We start from the raw sequence: 21,606 nt of genomic DNA on the forward strand, positions 1-21,606 counted from the left end.
CTCTAAATTTCCAGGTCTGAACATATCACCTATGGCTGGGGATTAAAATCCAAAGGTAGGGTCCTGGGATGAGTCGCACATCAGGCTCCCTGCAGGGAGCCTGCTTCTCCCTCTGCCTGTGTCTCTGCCTCTCTGTCTCTTTCATTCTCAGGAGTAAATAAAATCTTAAAGAAAAAGAAAAAAGAAAAGAAAAAAAAAAACCTTAATCCTCAGACCTCATTTAGGTTTTTCCAACTGACCCCAAAGTGTCCTTTTTACTACAAAGACCCAGTTCAGATCCTATGTTGCATCCGGCCACCATGAGAAATCCTCAGCCTTCCCTTGGCTCTCATGTTTTAAGAAGACGATCCCTATGTATTGTGGAATGGTCACAACTTGGGTTTGTCTGATATTTCTTCAAGATTAGATTCATAGCAGGAATATGATAGGACTGAGACTTTGTTTCTTTGCTATAGCCTATTGTGTAGTAATTCTGACTGATCCCCTCATCTCTCATCAAGTTCACGTTACTGGATTAAAGTGATATCTGCAAGGCTTCACCACTCTATAGCTACTCTTCCTTCTTTTATGAATAATAAGCATGGTTTTGTGGAAAAGGACTTCGATACTGTAAAATATCCTCATTCAGTCTATTCATTCATTATTTATTTCCACATGGACTCGTGGTTTCTTATTTTATTCAATGTTACTGTTTTATTTATTTTGATGTTGGATATGCTCCAGATTTGACCACTAGGAGCCCCTTCAAAGTCAGTTCCTGTAGCTTTTTGACCAAGCCACCTCATTCTTTGAGCACTTCCTTACTTTCTGGCACAAGAGGCTCATCTTGTCCTTTTCCTGCTCCAGGCCTACAATCAACTTTTCCTGCAAGGAGCCCTAGTTCTGTTTAGTGGAGAATGGTGTTACAATTCAAGCTCTGAACACCAGACATTCCCACGGCTCCTGGCTACGGCTGCTTCCAGACTCCCTCAATGAACAGAGGAGGGAACAAGTGTGTACACACACAACCATATTTATTTCTGTAACTTTCTATATATACCAAAAACCATGGGTTCACATCACTATCTTCAATTCCAATCAGACATCTTCTCCATGGTTCATTTTGGTCTTCTTCCTTTCTATACTGTAACTCTCTTCTCCAATAGAGAGAAACTTGGTCCTCACTATTCTTAATATATTTACTAATTAGGTCAACCCCCTACTTATTCTATACAATAGAATAGCAATCTATTCCCACTCTTGCCCCCTTCCACCTCCTAGGCAGGTAGCCTCCCAGTACCAGCTGAGTTCAAATGCCCTGCCCGCCCCCTCTCATGTATACATCCTCTCAAACACTGTGCCAGGCCTCCCAGCACCATCTCCATGACTGGATGACTGACTCCTCCCTCCACTTAGGGTCCCTTTTATAGTCCATTATAGCATGTCCTCAAAAACCATAGCTGCTACCTGCCTTGCCCTGTTCCACTGAGCAGCCTTAGGACGTGTTCACGAAGGGCAGGGGAAAAGAGGACGGGAACTGATAGTGACTCTTTAAAAATGACAGTGCTACAAAGAACCCTAGCACTGATATTACTAAGACTTGAACCATGGTGTAGCACATCTCCTAGAACACATATGCATCATTTTAAAATACCTAAGCTGAATAATAAATATCTGAGAACACAGAGGAGTATTTAGAAAGAGTACCAGGAGGAGAAAAACCACATCTGTCAGCTACTAGTAAAGTTCTAATAAATAAAAAGTGATCCTGCAACAAGAATGAGATTGTTGAGAGGAGAAATCCAGGAATACGATATATACCTAGGAATGTAGGAAAACAATAATAATACAGGAAAGAATCAATTCATTGGAAAGAAAAACAGATTTAGGTCCTGGCCTCAGTTGGTAAAACAAAATAAATTCAAAATGATTGAAGAACAATAGAAATAACAGAAACGATCTGCACACAAAAAGTAAATTGATCGTGTTTCAGAAGAGGGATAGCTTCAAGCAGCTTTAAGTAAGTGAAGAACATATATGGCCCAAACTCAGAAGTTATGAAGTGAACAGCCAGTCTTATTCCTTCCCCAAGCCCCTTTTCTTCCTTAGACATAAGTCTCCTTACTGTTGTGTTTTTCAGAGATATTCTTTGCAGGCAAACATGTACATATCCTTTAAAATGGTGACATTCTATTAACTGTTCTCACCTTGCGCTCCCCCAGCACTACTTCATGTACCTTTTTGCTATCATTCTTTTCAGTAAGACCACATAGTATTCCAGTGAACGAACGTCCAATGACATTAAAATACTTGTCCCATTGAGTTAAACCAAGTTTCTGTAGACATCTCAAGCTGTTCCTAGTCTTCTCGGGTCAGAAATCACAACAGTAAACATTCTTAAACACTCATCTTTGCATACAGTGGGAATGTACCTGGATGGTAAATTACCAGAAGTGGAACTATTCAAAGGTTATCTGCACTTAAGTTCTGATGTTGCCAAATAGCTTTCCATAGAAACTTTACCAATTTACCATTTACTGTACCTGCCAAACTTTTTGATCTCTGCATATCCAACAGGTTAAATAGACAGTCAAGGGAGATTAAAACAAACAAAAAACCTGTACTCTGAAAACTAGGAGACATTGAGATGACACAAATGGGAAGACATCTCATTCTCATGGATTAGAAGAATGTTGTTAAAATGTCCATACTACCCAAAGCAACCTACAGATTCCATGCAATCCTATATCCAATAGTTTTTTCCAAAGAGCTAAAACAAATAATACTAAAATGCATATGGAACCACAAAAACCCCAAACACCCAAAGGAAACTTGAGAAAGAGGAACAAAGCTAGAGGTATCACAATCCCAGATTTCAAACTATATTACAAAGCTACAGCTATCAAACACATATGGTACTGGCACAAACACAGATGCATGGATCAATGGAAAAAACAGAGGGCCCAGAAATGAACTCACACTTATGTGGTCAATTAATCTATGCCAGGGGCAGGGGCATGCAACAGAAAAAGATAATCTCTTCAATAAATGATGCTGGGAAAACTTCACAGCTTTATGCAAAAGAATGAAACTGCACCACTTTCTTACCATGCACAAAAATAAACTCAAAATGGATTAAAGACCTAAATTGTGAGACAGGAAACCATAAAACTCCTAAAAGAAAACATAGGCGATAAATTTTTGGGACACTGGCCATGGGCAATATTTTTCTGGATTAAGTCTCCTCAGGCAAGGGAAACAAAAGCAAAAATAATAGACTGTATCAAAATAAAAAGCTTTTACACAGCAAAGGAAATCATCAACAAAACAAAAAGGCAACCTACTGAATGAGTGAAGATATTTGCAAATGATATATTCAATAAGGGGTTAATAACCAAAACACATGAAGAACTTGTACAACTCAACACCAAAGAAACCAAATTATCTCATTAAAAAAGCACAGAGGACCTGAACATATTCCAAAGAAGACATATGGATGGCCAACAGGCACATGAAAAGATACTCAACATCACTAGTCATAAAGGAAATGCAAATCAAAACGCAACGCTATCACCCTATGCCAGTCACAATAGCTAGTATCAAAAAGACAAGCAATAACAAGTGTTAGTGAGGCTGTGGAGAAGAGGGAATCCTCACGTATCATTGCAGAGAATGCAAATTGGTGCAGCCACTATGGAAAAGAGTATGGAGGTGCCTCAAAATATTAAAAATACAAATATCATACAATCTAGGAATACCACCTCTGAATATTTACCCAAAGAAAATGAAACACCAACTTGAAGAGATATATGCACCCCGGTGTTTACTGCAGCATTATTCACAGTAGCCAAGATATGGAAGCAACCTAAGTGTCCATCAATAGGCGAATGGATAAAGATGGTAAAATGGAATATTAGCCATAAAAAAAAAAAAAAAAAAGAAAACTTGCTATTTGGGACAACATAGATGGACCTAGAGAGTATTATATTAAGTGAAATAGGCCAGAAAGAGAAAGACAAGTATCATTTCACTTACATGTGGAATCTAAAAAACAAATGAAATACCCACCATTTGCTTCAACGTGGATGGAACTGGAAGGTATTATGCTGAGTGAAGTAAGTCAATCGGAAAAGGACAAACATTGTATGTTCTCATTCATTTGGGGAATATAAATAATAGTGAAAGGGAATAGAAGGGAAGGGAGAAGAAATGTGTGGGAAATATCAGAAAGGGAGACAGAACATAAAGACTCCTAACTCTGGGAAACGAACTAGGGGTGATGGAAGGGAAGGAGGGTGGGGAGTGGGGGTGAATGGGTGACGGGCACTGAGGGGGGGCACTTGACAGGATGAGCAATGGGTGTTATTCTGTATGTTGTAAATTGAACACCAATAAAAAATAAATTTATTATTAAAAAAAAAAAAGAAAAAACAAATGAACAAACCAGCAGAAACAGGCTCAAATACTGAAAACTAACTTGTAGCTGCCAAGGGGAGAGGGATGGGATGGGTGAAATAGGTGAAGGGGATTAAGAGGTACAAATGCTTCCAGTTATAAATGAGTCATAGGATGAAACGCACATCACAGGGACTATAGTTAATAATATTGTAGTAACTTGAGGCACTTGGCTGGCTCAGTTGGTTAAGTATCTGCCTTCAGCTCAGGTCATGATCCCGGGGGGTCCTGGGATGGAGTCCCCATGTTGGGCTCCCTGCTCAGTAGGGAGCCTGCTTCTTTCTCTCCCTCTCCCATTTTCCCTGCTTGTGCTCTCTCTCACTTGTCAAATAAATAAAACCTTAAAAAATTTTTCATAATAACTTTGTATGGTGACAGATGGTAACTACACATGTTGTGGTGAGTGTACTGTATTATACATAATTGTCAGATCACTAGGTTAACATACCTAGTAACAAACAAACAAACAAACAAACAAAAAACCTGTACTCTGAGAATTAGGAGACATTGAGACAACACAAATAAATGGGAAGACATTTCATTCTCATGGATTAGAAGAATATTGTTAAAATGTCCATACTATCCAAAGCAACCTACAGATTCAATGCAATCCTATATCCAATATTGTATGTCAACTATACTTCAATTAAAACTAAATTTAGGGACACCTGGGTGGCTCAGCTGGGTAAGCATCAGACTCCTGATTTTGATTTGGGTCATGATCTTGGGGTTGTGAGACTGAGCCCTGCATCCTCCACAAAGGGCACGTGGCCTGTTTAAGATTCTCTTTCTCCCTCTGCCTCTGCCCTTCCCCCCACCAAAAAAAGAACCTTTAAAACTATAAATTTAAAAAATTCTTTAATTAAAATTTTTAAAAATGTAGTGGCCACCTAAAAAAAATACAACTCAAGTTTTTAATTTATATTTCTGATTAGGAGCAGCTTTTCATATGTTCAAATGACACCTAAAATTCCAGTTTCTCTTTCCTGTTTGTTCATGTATGTTCCCGTTTTTCTCACTGCTTTGGACTCTTCGTTTTCAATATCTTATTGATTTTAGGAGGGTTTTTTTGTAAAGATTTTATTTATTTTTTCGAGAGAGAGAGAGAGAGAGAGAGGCAGAGACACAGGCAGAGGGAGAAGCAGGCTCCATGCAGGAAGCCTGACATGGGACTCGATCCTGGGTTTCCAGGATCACACCCTGAATTGAAGGCGATGCTAAACCACTGAGCCACCCGGGCTGCCCAGGAGGTTTTTTTTTTAATAAGAAAGAATTTATTGCAAGTATTTTTCCTGAACCTGAGGTTAGTCTTTACTTTGTTTATATTTTCCTTATATCATGCAGAAATTTGATTTCTGAGTATCTGAATTTCCATTTTTAATGGTGTCTAGGTATTGCATGATACTTCGAAAAATTTTTCATACACATAAATTTCATATTTTCTTTCTTGCATTTAAATCTCTGAGCAATCTAGAGTTAATTTTGATGTAAGGAATGACATATGGTTCCAGCCTAACTTTTTCCCCCATATGGCTACAGAAATGTCCCTAACATTTAACAAACAATCTGGGAATGACTTTGTATGCGTGAAGAGAAACACAGAAACAAAGACTGACAAATTTAACATAATATTTTAAACTTCATCTAAAAGATCATCACTAGGAAATCCTGTATCACTAAAGGTGAGTTGTTAAAAATCTAAAAACACCAAACCCCACAAAGATAAACTGGTAAAGGACAGATGATCTTACAAAATACAAATGGCTAAATTTACAGAAAGATACTGAATTTCACTAATAAAGGAAATGAAGATTAAGCCAATGCAATAATCATTCTATCAAATTAGCAAATAGTTTATTTTTATTTATTTTAAAGATTTTATTTATTCATGAGAGACACACAGAGACAGAGGCAGAGGGAACAGCAGGCTCCTCACAGGGAGCCTGATGTGGGACTGGATCCCAAGACCTGGGATCACCCAGAGCCAAAGGCAGACGCTCAACTGCTGAGCCACCCAGGTGCCCCATCGGCTCACTGACTTTTGAATAGCACAGGGGACCCAGGAATTTAGCCAATTCTCCCTCACCACCATCATGTGACCTCCCCGGTCCCATCCCTGGGATGCCCCGTGACCACTCCCCATTGCTCCTACTCCCCATTGCTCCCCATTCTCTCTGAACCTGCCCACTGCGCCGTCTGAGAGGCCCCCTACACCCAGGCTCTTCAATGAACAGATGTGCACCTCCTTCCTTGGAATGAAGCCCCGCCAGCCGGTGGAGGTGGGGGCTGTGAGGCTGGGGACCCCCTGAAGCTGCCTTTCAGCCCCCCCCCTCTGGCTGAGTCCGCTCCCGGCCACCATGGCGCCAGCGCACCTGGGCTCCATGCAGGTGAGCAGCCAAGGCTCGGGCCCTGTGTGGCTGCCTCTTCCCCAGGGACTTCCTCTGCCTTTGCTCTTCCTGGGCCCTTGTCATCCAGCACACACACTCTCCTTCCCAGACTTCTGCTTCCCTCCAGCGAGGAGCAAACACGCACCCCTTGCTCCCAGCCCCACCCTGCCCCTCGCTGGGTGCCCCGCTGGAAGGGGACAGCCAGGGCTCCGCCCACTCCCTGCCTCCTCGGGGCTCCCTCCCAGACGGGCCCCAACAGGCAGGGAGTCCCCTGCAACCCTGGACTCAAGCTACCTGGGTCCCTACACTGCTTTTACTTGGTTGACTTACTAGTAACTCCAAGTTTTCAGTCAAACAGCATTTTGTTTGCTTGGCCATTAATGCCTTAATTTCTTTCTCCTGACGGGAGCCCCCTCACAGAGGGGTGAGTGCAGCAATTTAAGTTACCGAAACTATGCCCCACACCTCTGACGACCCCAAGGAACATTTTCACCTCAGGATTCCCTAACCCAGACATTTCACGCTCTAACCTGCTTAATTACTTGCCTACTTCCAGGACACCCATTTTTCAACCGGGGCTCACCCTCCTGTCTGACTCACCTATGTTCACTCTGGGCATTCGTCTGTTCTTAAACCCTGCACACTCTTCCCTAAATTCCTCTGCCCCACTGTCCTTTCATCACACCCAAGAAAGTCTTTATCCAACCCATCTGCTTTCCCAACACCTGAGCCTGAAATGAGGGAAGGATTTTGTTAAAAATCTACACAGCAGGACAGACCAACACCACTATAATTTACTGATCTCCAATGGCAAATGGACTCCACGTCCTGGCCGACCTAAGAGGTTTCTTTGATCAGGCTGTTCTCCATATCCCCACGCGACCACTCTAAGTTCCTTCTGCTCCCAAACATTTGATCCCCCATCCTCAGCGTAGCCATTCTTCAGCAAACTCTTACTTTGGGAAAAAAATGTAAGCCGTTAGGCAAGAGATCCCTCAACTTCCCATCATGAAACAAGCATATCTACCCATGTCCACACCCGTCCTGCCCATACAGAGAGCTGGTGCCGCCTGTGTCTTCACCTCTTCTTCCTTCCACAGGCGCGCAGGATGCTCTGGGAGCTGACCCCCCTCCGCCCTGCCCGGCTCGCCACCACTGTAACTTTACCGCTGTCCAGAAGAACAGGTGTTCAGGGAGTGTTAATCGTCTTTTACTCTCCAACCCATTAGCCTAATCTTCTTACTTACCTGACAACTTAAAACAGAGAACATCTCTAAAGTTGAGCTCTTGGATAAGGAACTCTTTCAGTAAATATCTTATGGAGAAAACAGGAGGTTCACTGCTTGCATATTTTAAAAGCATTTTTTTTTTTTAATCAGAGAGCCAAAGCGTCTGGTGATAAAAGTAATTTGTTTGATGTTTCCTAGTGTGAGCCCAGACCCAAATAACATATGGATAAGAAGCCCATCTTAAAAAGTACTCCACAGGGAAAAAACCTCCATTCTAAGTCCTCCCCCGCCCATGATCTTGTCTGTGTCATCGTTCTGACAGCGTCAGTAAATCATTACCTTAGGATGGGCTCTAGGTCAGGATGTCGCCGTTCCTCCCTTTTCAATGAACCCTGATTCAGGGCTCTTAAGATGGTCTTGTCAAAAGTCTCTGAAGACACTTCCTTTGGGAGCTAGAAAAGAAAAACAGCAAGGCCAATGTTAAGTTTCTTACTTGCTGCTAAGAATGTTACAAACCAGAGGCATAAAAGGAAGATAAATGTCTCTTGCTCGGTCATGGTCCCAAAGCAGTTCCTTCTCTAAATCTTCATGACGCCAGACCCCATACTGAAGCAACAGAGCTTTTTCTACTAGGAAACAGTCTTCTGCCTTCTGGGCACACCTCAGGGCTCTGCGATGGTGCAGAAGAACCCCAGCAGCATTCAGCATGCTTCTGGGACGTGCCTGCAGATCCCTCACATTCCAAGTGCCACAGGCCACACGAAAATGACATCCACACTGAAGTGCTTTAGTTAAATGGAACAACATTTTGCATAGCATAGCTACAATTATTTGAATCCTCAAATAGTATTCTGAGAGGTGTTATCCCTGCCTTTACAGTTATCACCTTTGTGCCTCGTTTCACATCTGAATCTCAGGCAATGTCAGACTACCAGTGCTATGCACCAAATAAAGAACTGGGTGTGAAAGATGGGGCAAAAACCCTCAATCTTGCTTACATAAAAAGCACTAATTGAAGGGTGAGCAACCTTTCTCTCAGCCTATAAAGGAAGTGCCCTTAAAGTGATGTACCAGAAACCACAAAAAAATTGTCACTTGGCCAAGAAGAGTTTTATTTAAAAAACAAAATTTTAAGTCATTTTATTAACTAGCTTACTTTTTAAAATTCCTAATAAATCAGTCATTTGTAAAGTTAACTTTCCAAGTCTTTCAAGAATTTTAAATTTGACTTCTGATAATTAGGCTTTGCAATGAACTCCTGAATTATTAGCACTTTCACTAAAATTAAGAGTACAACTGTTAACGTGATCTCTAAGGAGCTGTAGGAACATAACCATCTACACGAATCATCAGTTTATGTATTGATCTTTAACTGAAGAATCCAAAGCAAGTATTCTTTCAACAAATATGTATTTTGGGTCAATGATTCAGAAATGGAATATTTAATAAAGACAGCAAAAAGTAATATTAATTCAGGCAGCTAGACTGTGGAATCAAGATGTTTTATCAGAATGAACTTCTTTTTGGTTCTTTCATAACCTGGTGAGGCTGAAGGCTCTGCTGGCATTCTGCACACCTGCTGTGGAAAGCAAGTCCTCTGACCAGTACACCGGGAAGAAACAACTTCTGAATCTACAAATTTCCCAAAGAAATGACTGTTTCAATACTTACATTTTCATGTTATTTTAATACAGATTAAGGTCACTAAGGCCTATTCATATTACCCATAGTATATATACACCCATTTTACACATGGTACTTCCTGAACATCTGCACACAGCCAAAGAAAACCAGCTTCAGTAGAGAAGTCCGCTTCCACTATGGAATCACGGATGGCTCTTCTAAGCATCGAAGGCGAGAGTACATACATTTTCACCTTCGAGTCAGTGACCGTTCACGTGATGGGGCAGAGTGCAGATGTATAGTCATCGGTACTTGCAAAATGCTTTATTTTCAAGTGATTTTTATCTTCAATTTCCAAGGACTATTTCCAGTCCTAGGGGAAGGCATATTTGCTAAAAATATAGCTTTAAATCATGTCTCTTCTATTCTAGTCACTTCTGAATATCCTGACCTCTCAGTCTTCAGTCTAGGACCCAGCCCCCCACCTCCGGGCTCCACTCAGCCCTGCACCAACCAGCGCAGAGTGCTGGAAAGCATTTCTCCTTGCTTCCACAAGCTTCTCTTTAAAAACTCCGAGGCCTGATGGAGAGCCATCATTACAATTTAGTTTTTTGTAACTCTTCTCATTCATCACTCATTCAATCAACAAATACTCAGACCCCAACCCTGTCCTTGGTACTATTTTAGGCACCGTGGATACAGCAGTGAAAGAAGAAACAAGAACCCTGCCTCCATGGAGCTTCCAGTCTGGCAATGAGGAACAGACAGGTGTCAGATGCACATTCTAAGCAGCAGAGGAAGGGGGCCTGGATGCGGGGTCAGAGGCTGCCACATACATGGGGGGAATAAGGATTTGAAAGCACTGACCTCAAACTCACTCTTCCACATTATAGCAAACAGTAAGTGCAGTTAAACAGCATCTACAAAAGTTAAAGGTTGTTAGTATGTACAGGTTGTCAAAAGGACACTTTTGTTCTTAACTTTTGTAGATGATTTTAAAAGAAAGGAAAAAAGGAGTAAAAGTATTTCGGTAAACCTGAAAGGATGTTTTATAATAGGTGATTAGTTTCTGGAAGTATAAAATGTTGACAATTATTTCATATAACTTGAGAAGGCATCTGTCCACTTTAGAAAAATTCTATATTCAAAAGTTGACTTATGAGGGGGATCATTAACTACCATAATTCTGAAGAGCGAATTAGCTGTAGGGGGCTCCTTTATTTATTTATTTTTTTAAAGCACTTAAGCTTTCAGAAAAAATTGTACGATTGAAAAAAAAAGAAATCTGTCAAGACACAGAGCCAGCTGAAGCTTAAGGGAACCCCAACAGGAGAGACTCTGCTGGTGCCAGGCCCAAGGCTGGTGCTCAGTCACATGCGCTCTTGCTGAAGCCTCTTGCCCCAAACGGGACAAGTTGGTGGCAGCACCCCCACACCGACGCGTGGACAGCACTGGAGCCCACCGTGCTGACCCCACACCACAGGATCCTTCAGCCCCAGCTCCACCTCCCTGCAACCTAGCTTCCAGCATTAGAACTCTGTCATGGAAAGGGCAACACAAGAAAAAGAAACGAAGTGCACTGCTCTCCAACCCAAATAACACCTGCCCAGGATGACCTGTCCTTAAGCTTTGGTTAACTTTATCCTATTGAAACAGAGAAGTCAGACATAAATAGAAGAGATTTTACAAGCGCAGGTGTGGCGGTGGTACGGGACGGGCCAGCCCTTCCTAATTTCTTCAACAGGCAGACAGTGAACCAGTAGCTAGTTTCTCCTTTGGGGAGCTGATGACCTCTTCTCTGGAGGGCAGCCCTCACATCCCCGCTCCTTCCAGGATTCTCTCCTTCCTCACCGGGCTGCCTACAACTAACAGGTCACACACATGTGACTTTAGGCAACTGTCGACTAATGACTGCCCCCCCCTTACATGCAGTTAGGTCACTATCCTGAAGCAGCAGCAGGAGTTCACAGCCTTCCACCCGGAGGGCCTGGTTTTTAATAAGCTGCAGGAAAGCATGCAAATTGTCCCTGGGTATTAGTTAACCCTGTTAGCAGAACTAATGCTGCAACAGCACATCAAACTACATCCTCCTCAGAGCCAACACCCACCATGCTACTCAAAGCTCTGCAAGCTGGTGACAAAGAGTGTCTTGTAGCTTTCAGAACGGAGACCCACGTGATCTGAAAGAATAAACTTATGGCGACAAATAGACAACTTAGAAACCAGCACGGTCCTGAACATTGCAGATGTTACAGGTTCAGTAACTACATAGACCTTCACTCAAAAGTTAGTGATGGAGCTGGGAGTGTTTCCTGTTTCTGGACTTCCTGTCTCCTTATGCGCAATAAATTTAAAATATATTTCCTTATTGAGAAATACTAATGTACTGGTTAACCATTCAAACCCATTTCCTCCTTTTAACATTTAGCTGTATGCATACGCGCTTCAAATAAAATTGGTGTAAAAGAAACAGGCAAGAGTTTGAACACAATGATCTAAGATACCTTTTACCTCCGCAAATCTGCATAAGATGTTTCCATCATCCCGTGCTCTCAATACTAGGGAGCATCTATCACCAGGGAGAGGGTGGGGGAAGCTGGAACTCAAAGAAGGAACCAAGGGACATGGATTTCAGGGAGTCCACAGAGGGAGCCGAAGAGCTGTGAGGTCTAAGAACCACAACAAATGCTAACAGGCCTCTCACTTTGCAGACGCACTCTCACAGGAAGTACCCTTCCAAGCAGCCACCATTAAATATACCTCGGCAAGGAACTAGGAATCAGGTTCCATTCTTTTTTTTTTTTAATGTGGAAAACCCTTCATTCATTTCCTTATATTGGTAACATAAGAAAACTTAGGTTTAGAATAACATGACATTTTCTACAGGTAACGTTCATGGAGAGTTCTAAGGCAACCTTTATATATGTGGTTAAATCTTCCTGGTGTCTATTTTGATATGAGGTTTGGGATTCTATATATTACGTAAAAAATCATTTTAACAACAAAATCTATACTTTTACCTTCAGTAGAAATTCCTGTAGTTCTTGGTGGGTTTTTGTTACTGTTGTGACTGAAAGATCAGACCAATTTACCTGATTTAAAAAAAACACACATATTATATGGTTATTTCTTAGGCGGGAACCGGCTGAAAAAAAGCCATGTGTAAAACAAAGGGCCTTAACTTAAATTTTATTAAGATTAACAATTAAAAATATAAAGTTAATCTGGCATTGTAGTAATTTCCTCAAATTGTTAAAATTAATGGCACATTGACAGACTCTACTGAAAAAACTTTTTAAGAATTCCTTTCAAATCGCTTTTTTTTAAAAGTTGTCTTTTAAAACGTGACTATAGTTTAGTAATTTTTCAAAAGGGAAAAGTTGCAGAACTCTAAAATGACACTTTGACAGTATAGATCTATATACCAAGAAAGATAAAAATTCTATCTCCTGGAACTTATTAAATACAAATGCTTCAGAGAAATAACTAGAGTTTACTGCCCCCTTTTGATAGTACTCTATTGTATTTTTATGGGATTTATAGCTTATGAAGAGATTTCATCTTTATCTCAATTCTTTAAAATCCTATTAAGGTAGATGGGGCAGGTATGACTCCTTCCATTTTCAGATGGAGAAACTAAAATGCTCAGCGTTTAACTTACATAGATCTGACCCTAAGTAAGAAGAGCCAGACTGGAATCTCTATGCCCCTTTGCTTCTTGGATACTTCTAATTCAGTGGACTTGATCTCAGTCCACTCATGCTGGCTACTTTACAATTATTTGAGCCAGGTAAAATATGAACTCTGCAAATACCTAAGTCTTATCAACTAATCATACCATTACTAATCAGATATTTAAACACAGATATGAAATTTTATCTACCAACCCTCAGAGCAAATACCCTTATTAACTGGCATATCTTTTATATGATTTTTAGTTATGTGAATGTTTGATGAGCAGCTACTTGTGTCAGACACTGTTCTCAGCCAAAGGGACATAGGAGTGGACAAGACAGTGAAGTCTCTCTTCTGGCTGAGGTCAGGCTCTAGGGCATGAGACAGATTACGACAAATGAATGGTTAAGAGATCCCCTCAGGGATCAGGGCTCCAGAGCGAGTGAATAGGGCCTGGTGCAGGATCAGGACAGCACCATGGAAGGGTGCAGAGGAAGACTTCACTGGCGGGAACATTCGAATCAGCTGGGGAGCTGAAGGGATGTGAGCTGTGCCAATGGTCTGGGGAAGATTGTTCCAGAGCTGGGGATGACAAAGGCTCTGAGGAAGGAACAAGCTAAGAACTCCAGCAACAGAAGGAGAACCAGTGTAAATGGAAAGAAGAGAGCACAGTGGCCTGTGCCATGTGTTATAAAAACGGTAAGTGAATGATGTGGAGATAAGGACCTGAAATGTGCAAACTGAGGCTATTTCTCCCATAGAGCAGAAGCCAGAGTTCTGAAAATCACTCAGTAAACATACTAATAAGCAAGTCAAATGTGGTGGGATGACAGAGGATGAAGATTCTCACTCTCCACAGGCTAATAACCTCCTGGAGAGGAAAAACACGTAACCCAAACAGAAGACTCTGTGAAATCTGTGCCCGTGGGATGCCTGCAGTGAACAGCCACACATTCTGCTGGCTGGTGAGAAAGCACTTCAAGAGAAGTCTGGCAAGCAATACCTTTGGGGAGGAACTGAAGTCAGGGAGCACAGAAATGTGGCGTCGGCCCATTTGGCTTCAAGGTGCTCGGTCCAATCTCAGGAGGAAGGGCTGGACAGTGAATGCCCAACAGGGAGGAAGAAGGAAGTGTGGACAAGGAATCCACGTGACAGTCAACAAATGAGAAGGAGGCATGGGGAGCGACAAAGCTGGACTCTACGGTTAATGAGACCGCTGTCTGATGGGCAGAATGACAGGAAAGGACATGGCAACAAAGGCCAGGGAAGAGAAGCTTTGTGGAGCAAAGAAGAGGAGGAGAAAAAAAATCAGGGAAGACCATGCCAGAAAAAGACAATGCCCATGATCTTGATTTTAAAATTACTAGTGAAAACGTTTACTTTCACTTTTAAAGATACATCTTACACCTTCTAACGAAGGCTCTTACTTTTTTTAATAAAATCATTAGTTAACTTTAATGTGATATGATTAAAACCTTGGCAAACCATGCAGGACAGACTGAAAACAGGACATCTTCATTAAGACAAATGTATGTATACGTACAGCTTTTTTTTAAGTTAGCAAACCTGTTTTTCCAAAGGTCAATTTTCATTTTTCCCAAAAGGTCATTTAGCACCGTACACAAGACATCTGTAGGGGGCAAAGGGGCTTACTTTGAAGGTGTATTCCCAGTATTTGTCAGCCCTTTTTCTCTGGACTCCTTTCAACATTATCTTCTCAATGTGCACAGCTGAAAGAAAGAAAACATGTGGACTTGTTCTATGAGACCAGACGCAGGTTTCAGGTCCCCAATCTGAAAAATGCTAACCCATTAAGCTAGTCACCTTCATCCTTACTACTGATCTTAAATCATGAAACAAAATCCCAAAAAACGCAGAAGCACAGGAACGTGCATTCATGCATGAATTTTGTTCTAAATCCAGTCAGCGGGCCAAGTGCCTCAGTAGTTCCCAGTGTCTTAAGCACCAATCAATCACCTATAGGAAAGATTATTTTTCTAGAGGATAAGCTTCAAAACTGCCTGTTATTCCAATTACCATAAATAGAGCACTTTATTCAATTTTTTATGCATAGTAGGTGTAAACTGGAAAGTATAGTTTTTAACTGGAAAAAACCTTCAAACGTAATATGTAAAACTGATAAAAATTTCTTTCCAATTGGGAATTTAAAAATTGTTCTCAACATGATCTTTAATACCATATAATGATGTTACAAACTTAATATTATTAATGAACTGTAGAGGTTCACTATAGCAACATTTTTCACAATTTATTGCCCAGATAAAATAGTGGTCATAAGTTACATGAATAACTCTGAGTTGAACAAGGTAAGATGATAAGCTTTGTTAATGAAGTAAAGCAAATGTGCAAACCTCTAAACTATTCACTTAACATATCCTTCAATAGAAGTATCTTTCAGGAAGTAAGTATCTTTACAAATTGAAAAGAGCCAGTCTACTAACCATTACATAGGGACGTGAGGGGGGAAAAAAAAAAGAAAAAAAAGAAAAAGAAAAACTGTTGCCCTGGGGTATAAATAGAAGAGACAGCGTGTACGCAATAATGAGACTGGTAGTAATGAACATGAGAAAGGTCACAGGGAAGTTAGGAGGGGGACTCAACAGATGAGGGTCACTGTTAAATTCAGGGGATGGGAGATGGAGAAGAAAAGGAAAGGATTTATTTGGAGAGGAAGAGGTTAAAATATGAAGTAGAATTACAAAGTAACAGAAGTATACAGAAGAATTAAGATTATAATAGATCACAGGTGGTGAGCAATGAGAAAGCAGGAAACATAAGGTACAGAAATTTTCTGGAAAGCGGGCATTCCTGATGGACTAAGGAGATACCACTACCAGTGTTTTGAGCCAACGTTCCAAATACATGGCGTTTGGTGGCTGGCTTCTGGGATAACTTCCCTTCAGTGGGTGAGAAATGCTGAGGACGGAAACAAAAGAAAATCTCAAAAGCCATAGCCGAAAAGCCTCACAACTGCTGCAGTATAAGAAAGGCCAAAGTGGGGCAGGGAGGGTCTGCTGTTTTCAAAAGCTTTTCTATTAAATTATGTAAAGGGTGATGCTATTTAATAAAAAAAAAATCCGAACTAATCTATGTTCAGAAAATACAAAGCAGCTCTACTTCTGCAAATCAATGGGCTAAGGGTAGGGGACCACTAGGGCATTCTGGGGTAAGAGAATGTGGCTAGGTCTTCAGCCTTAACTGTGGGTTCCACCTGCCATGATCTCTCAGAATCAAGATGAGCAAGACAAAAGAAAATAGTGAGGAATGGCCAGTAATGGCAGACACTGCGGTCCTCCTAAATTAAAACTAAGCAGCAGAAATTATGTACATTTAAAAATAAAGAACATGAGAAAAATCATCTATAGTACCACCTTATGGTTGTTAGCATTTTGATGCAGTCTTTTGTTTCCCTATAATATTTTTATTAAAAAAATAAAGAAAAAAAAGGACCTTCATTGTAAAAGCAAACTCTGCTTCAGGTTACTCGCATGTGCAGTGAGCATGGTTGAAGGGGTCTATGAGTCAAGTAGTTTAATAGTCTGAGATAGTCTGGAATAGGTAATTATGTAGACTTTTTTTTTTTAAACATTAAACATTCATACCTATTTCCTCTATAAGGAAAAATATATTACACAAAAAGGATTATTCTTGGGACTGAAAGGAGACAAAATGATATTGATTCAAACCTGCCGTAACTGAGTATGACGCTTACTATGCACGCTTCACTCGTCCTAGGCTACCCAGGTGGCATCTAGGTTTTCCATTTCAATTTTCTCATTTCCCCCTCAGGTTAATGGATTCTCCAAATACGAAGAGAAGTGAGCATCTGAACTCCTTTCTTCTCAGATGACAATGTCCTTTCCATTCCCCCATCCCAACCCTCTTGAAAACTCCATTACTGCAGGAAGCATGGGCTTGCAAAGAAATTTCTTCACTTTCTCACAGGGAACTTTCCTGTGAAAGTAAAGTAACTTTCCTGTAAAACTTTTTTCAGTAAATGCTGAGCACATTCTCCAGATAAGGCACTATACTATATCCATTTAGGTTTTAGCCCTCTGAAAGTACACAACTAGATTCAAGCCAGTCAACCACAAGGCAGAACCAAGTAAACACAAGCCAGGGCGGGCCAAATGCTGCAAAGCAGGAGCCCAGATGCAGACTCAAAAAAGTGGGGGGGCGGAGGGGTGGGGCTGGCATTTGAGCAGAACCTAGGTCCTGCAGGATTTCTCTACTCCAAAAAAGAGCGAGAAGAGTTAGAGTCAACCAATGTAAACAGCACTCTGCAACCTTCCCCATAAGTTTATGAACCACATAGCATACCTTCTCGCTGGGTTCTATGAGGTGCCACAGGAAGTCCATCATGAGGTATTGGGGCTTGTTCTAGTAAACTGGCCTCGTTACTTTGCGTGTAATCACCATGGGCAGAATCATTCTAGGTGAGAAAGAGGGGCACATGTTAATCTACTCCACAGACTAAGAATAGTAAAAGCTCCACACAAATACACCAGAGTCAAGTCTCAAACTTTTAAGAGCAACCATTTTAACATAATTTTTAGAGATCAAATAGGTGATTACACTCTAAGGGCACAAAGGCACAAACTGGCACTCACCAGTAAGGAAAAGGAATCAATATTTCATAATAATAGTCTTATCAATTATTTATTGGCCCAGATCTTAGGATATATTTGCCCATTATTACTCAGAATCCCCAGTGATGTCAATTCTAACCAAAGTGAACCAGAATCAAAGGAACACATATAAGAGGATATATTTTAGGCTAACCCCCCCACATAAGGGAATTTTATTTTTTACATTAATCACTATGCAATTTTTATTCACTACTTCATTTTAGTGATGGTCTAACAAGATCAATATCTGATCTGATCAATATCTGATCATCAATATCTGCCAAATCTTTCTGAACAAGTATGAACAGTGAGTTTACCATTAGTAATGTTAAACCACCTAACAGCAACTAGGTGCTCTAAATCGGAGTTTGCTCAGCGAATCACTGTCATCAGAGAACTGGAGGAAGGTTTACTCCTGGGAGCACTACTCCCTGGAGTCAGGAAGAGCCTGCTTCTCTTAGACACAGCTCTCCAGATCTGAAGCAGTGTCCTGCATATATTGTTCCTACAACACACTGCTTAAGCCAAAAAAAGAAAAATCGCCTTAAAACTGTTCTTTATCACAACTCACACCTTACCCCTTCATGTTCAGAATCTCAAAATACTACTCAGAACAGAACACCTCAGTTTCAAGAGATAATTACAATTTGACAAATCTGCAAGAATACAGATTTTTAAAAATCGTGTAAATTTAGAAATGAGGCAAACAGGAGACCCTACACTTCCCAAGAATCTTAAAATATTTTGTTCTGCTGTCTAATCATGCAAGCTGGCTTGACAATAGGTATGGGCTGCCAGTTGACAGCTCTATTTCTGGGAATAAAACATCGCATCAGATACTCCTGGGAACTAAGCTTCAGCTTTATAGTTTGTCTTCCTGTAGAAACCCAAGGAAATAAGTATCTGTCTACACAGAACCACTTAAGGAGAAGGACAGCACAGATCTCTTCGTCAAATCCAACTTCCAAAGCATTTAGCATGATGGCATTTGCCAATTTTCAATATTAATGATTTTTAAAAGGTGGATTCTTCTAGCAACGACAAATTTACCCCTATCCTAATCCAGACCATATAATCACTCACTACAAAGTAATAAAACAGCATTGGCCTAACATTGCTGTAAGTACTTCAAAAATCAATAGAAACAAAGCACTGTCATCCTCCCAAATACCTGTGTTAACTGGAAGGAGTTTGGCTGGATATGCCAGTTATTTTTTATAGAATTATTTTTCTACGCTGCTCAAACGTGGTTCATAAATTAAAAATAACACCTTCGAATCCAAATGTAAAATATGCCAAAAACAATAGTTTCCACTAGGGAAATCAAAACCACAATGATAGTCCACCTCACACCCACTAAGATGGCTAGTATCCAAAAACACAGAACACAGCAACTATTGGTGAGGATGTGGAGAAACTGGAACCCTTGGGCACTAGTTGGTACGAACGTAGAACAGTGCTGCCACCGCGGAAGGTCCTCAAATACCACATGACCCCCAACTCCATTCCTTGGTGTCATAGACTCCAAAGAGCAGACAGCAAGGACTTGAGCAAATCATTTTTTTCACAGGGGTGTTACTCCCAATAGCCAAAAGGTGGAGGCTCCAATGTCCACTGCTGGATGAACAAATAAGTGTGGCATATACACACAACTGAATATTATTCAGCCTAGAAAGGGAATAAAACTCCAATGCATATTACAACATGGAGAAGTCCTGAGGACATTGTGCTAAGGGAAGTAAGTCACACACAACAGAATAGTGTATACCCCACTTACATGAGGTACCTAGAATGGTCACTGTCATAAAGGCAGACAGTAGAACAGTGGTTACCAGGGCCCTGAGGTCAGAGGGAGAGGGGGCATAGGAGGATTTGATTAATGGATATAGAGGTTCAACCTGAGATATATGAAAAATTCTGGAAATGGATGGTGGGGATGGTTGCATGACGTGAAAGTACTTAATGCCATTGAACTATACACTCAAACTGTGTTAAAATGACAAATTTTATGTTAAATAAATATAATTTTATGTTGTGTGTGTGTGTGTGTGTATATATATATTCCCCCCCCCCCCACAATAAAAAGTAAAAAATTTTACTCAGTGGTGGAGCACCTGCCTTCAGCTCAGGGCATGATCCCAGACTGGGGATCAAGTCCCACATCGGGCTCACTGCGAGGAGCCTGCTTCTCCTTCTATGTCTCTGCCTCTCTGTCTCTCATGAATAAATAAAATCTTTTAAAAAAATTTTTTAAAATAATTTTATTATGCTGTCTCCACAAATGTTATATTGAAGCAACCAAGAGAAAGCAGTCTGCTTCACAGTCAAAATAAAATTTTTAAAGTCTGAAATTACGTACTTTAACAGCCAGGAAAAAATAAATAAATAAAAAAATAAAATAAAATAAAATAAAAAAAATAACAGCCAGGAAAAGGCCTCTAGTTTAATAACCTCAGGAGAAAAATGGAGTTTGAGTTTCCTCCCAAGGACCTACGTTCATCAACTCATGAAATATCTACTAAGTTTTCTACCCCCATCTCAGCATGCATCAATGCCATAAAATCACTTAGACTAAGTTTAGAAACTATGTGCGAAATGTACAATTTTATTAGTTTAATTAAAATTTAATCTAACGCTTCACATGAGCTACAGAGGTCAGAATCAAGTTTACTGGTCCCAACAGTGAATGGCTCTCCGTTTTGCTGTCTCCCCTTCCCTCATGCTACATACCCTCCCTCCCCTAAGAGAAGGCAGAGGGGTGCCATAAATCTGAGAACTACCGGTTTAATGGAATCTTATAGAAAGAAATCACACCCGCTTTCTTTATGAAGTTCAGATTCCCAGGAAAACGTGCTATAGAGAACATACCAGAACTGGCATTTTACAAAGACTAGTTAGATGAAAGTGTCAGGACCAGGTGAAAAGAAGAAGAATTTTTCTCTGCTTGGATTAAGAAGATGGAATTTTAAAATACTAAGCCTGCAAAAATATGCACGGGTACACACAAACCATAAGAATGTGTGCGCTCTTCTTTCTGTAATTCATCTGAGTAAAGCTTTTCCTGTGCTAAGGCATGCCTCTTCTAAGAGCTCCTGGTCAGCTCAAATCCACGTCCCGTAATGCAGGCAGGTTGGACAGTGCATTTGTTCCAGAATTACTCAGATTTAACTTTTATACATGTATCTATCATAATTAGAGACTTGAGATTTCCCAATCGGGAAAGTGTGAAACAGTCGAGTGGCTGGACAGTCCAACAGAGACTCTTCTAACATGCCATGGAGAACCAAGGTCACATTGGCCACCATTCACTTTAACTGAGATCAAGCTGTAGATGGAGTTTATTTTAGCTCATCTAACAATGTTCTATACGTTTCCTCTGGACCTTTGATGAAGATTAAATTTAAAAATACCAAGACGTATTTTCTATTAAAAAAAAAAAAAGAGCAGAAATTGGGAGTTTCATAAGCTTTTTTAAAAAATTCACTTCTTCAGAAGTTTTTTTACACTCATCACATGAGACTTAGAATCCTAACATTAGTATATAACCACAATATCCTATTAAGGTTTTGTGGTGGATCAAATATAGCTAAAAATACTTTGGTAGCCCTC

At 40.6% G+C, this 21,606-nt stretch overlaps 1 protein-coding gene across 4 annotated transcripts in view; it reads right to left on the reverse strand.

Moving 5' to 3' along the window:
- The window catches only part of ZCCHC2 (zinc finger CCHC-type containing 2), a 63,441-nt gene that overhangs the window by 30,362 nt on the left and 11,473 nt on the right, over positions 1–21,606 (reverse strand). For all 4 annotated transcript variants that reach the window (XR_012028469.1, XR_012028470.1, XR_012028467.1 and 1 more), the window contains exons 2-5: positions 17,690–17,801; positions 15,002–15,078; positions 12,694–12,765; positions 8,390–8,502 (exon numbers count right to left, since the gene is read on the reverse strand). Coding sequence is in view for 1 of the 4 variants with exons in the window: in XM_072821474.1 (XP_072677575.1) it covers positions 8,390–8,502; positions 12,694–12,765; positions 15,002–15,078; positions 17,690–17,801 (374 nt within the window). In the remaining 3 variants the exon portion in view is untranslated. The remainder of the gene's footprint in view (positions 1–8,389; positions 8,503–12,693; positions 12,766–15,001; positions 15,079–17,689; positions 17,802–21,606) is intronic.

The sequence above is a fragment of the Canis lupus genome, chromosome 1 (genome assembly GCF_048164855.1).
Source record: "Canis lupus baileyi chromosome 1, mCanLup2.hap1, whole genome shotgun sequence".
In the NCBI taxonomy this organism is placed as follows: domain Eukaryota; kingdom Metazoa; phylum Chordata; class Mammalia; order Carnivora; family Canidae; genus Canis; species Canis lupus.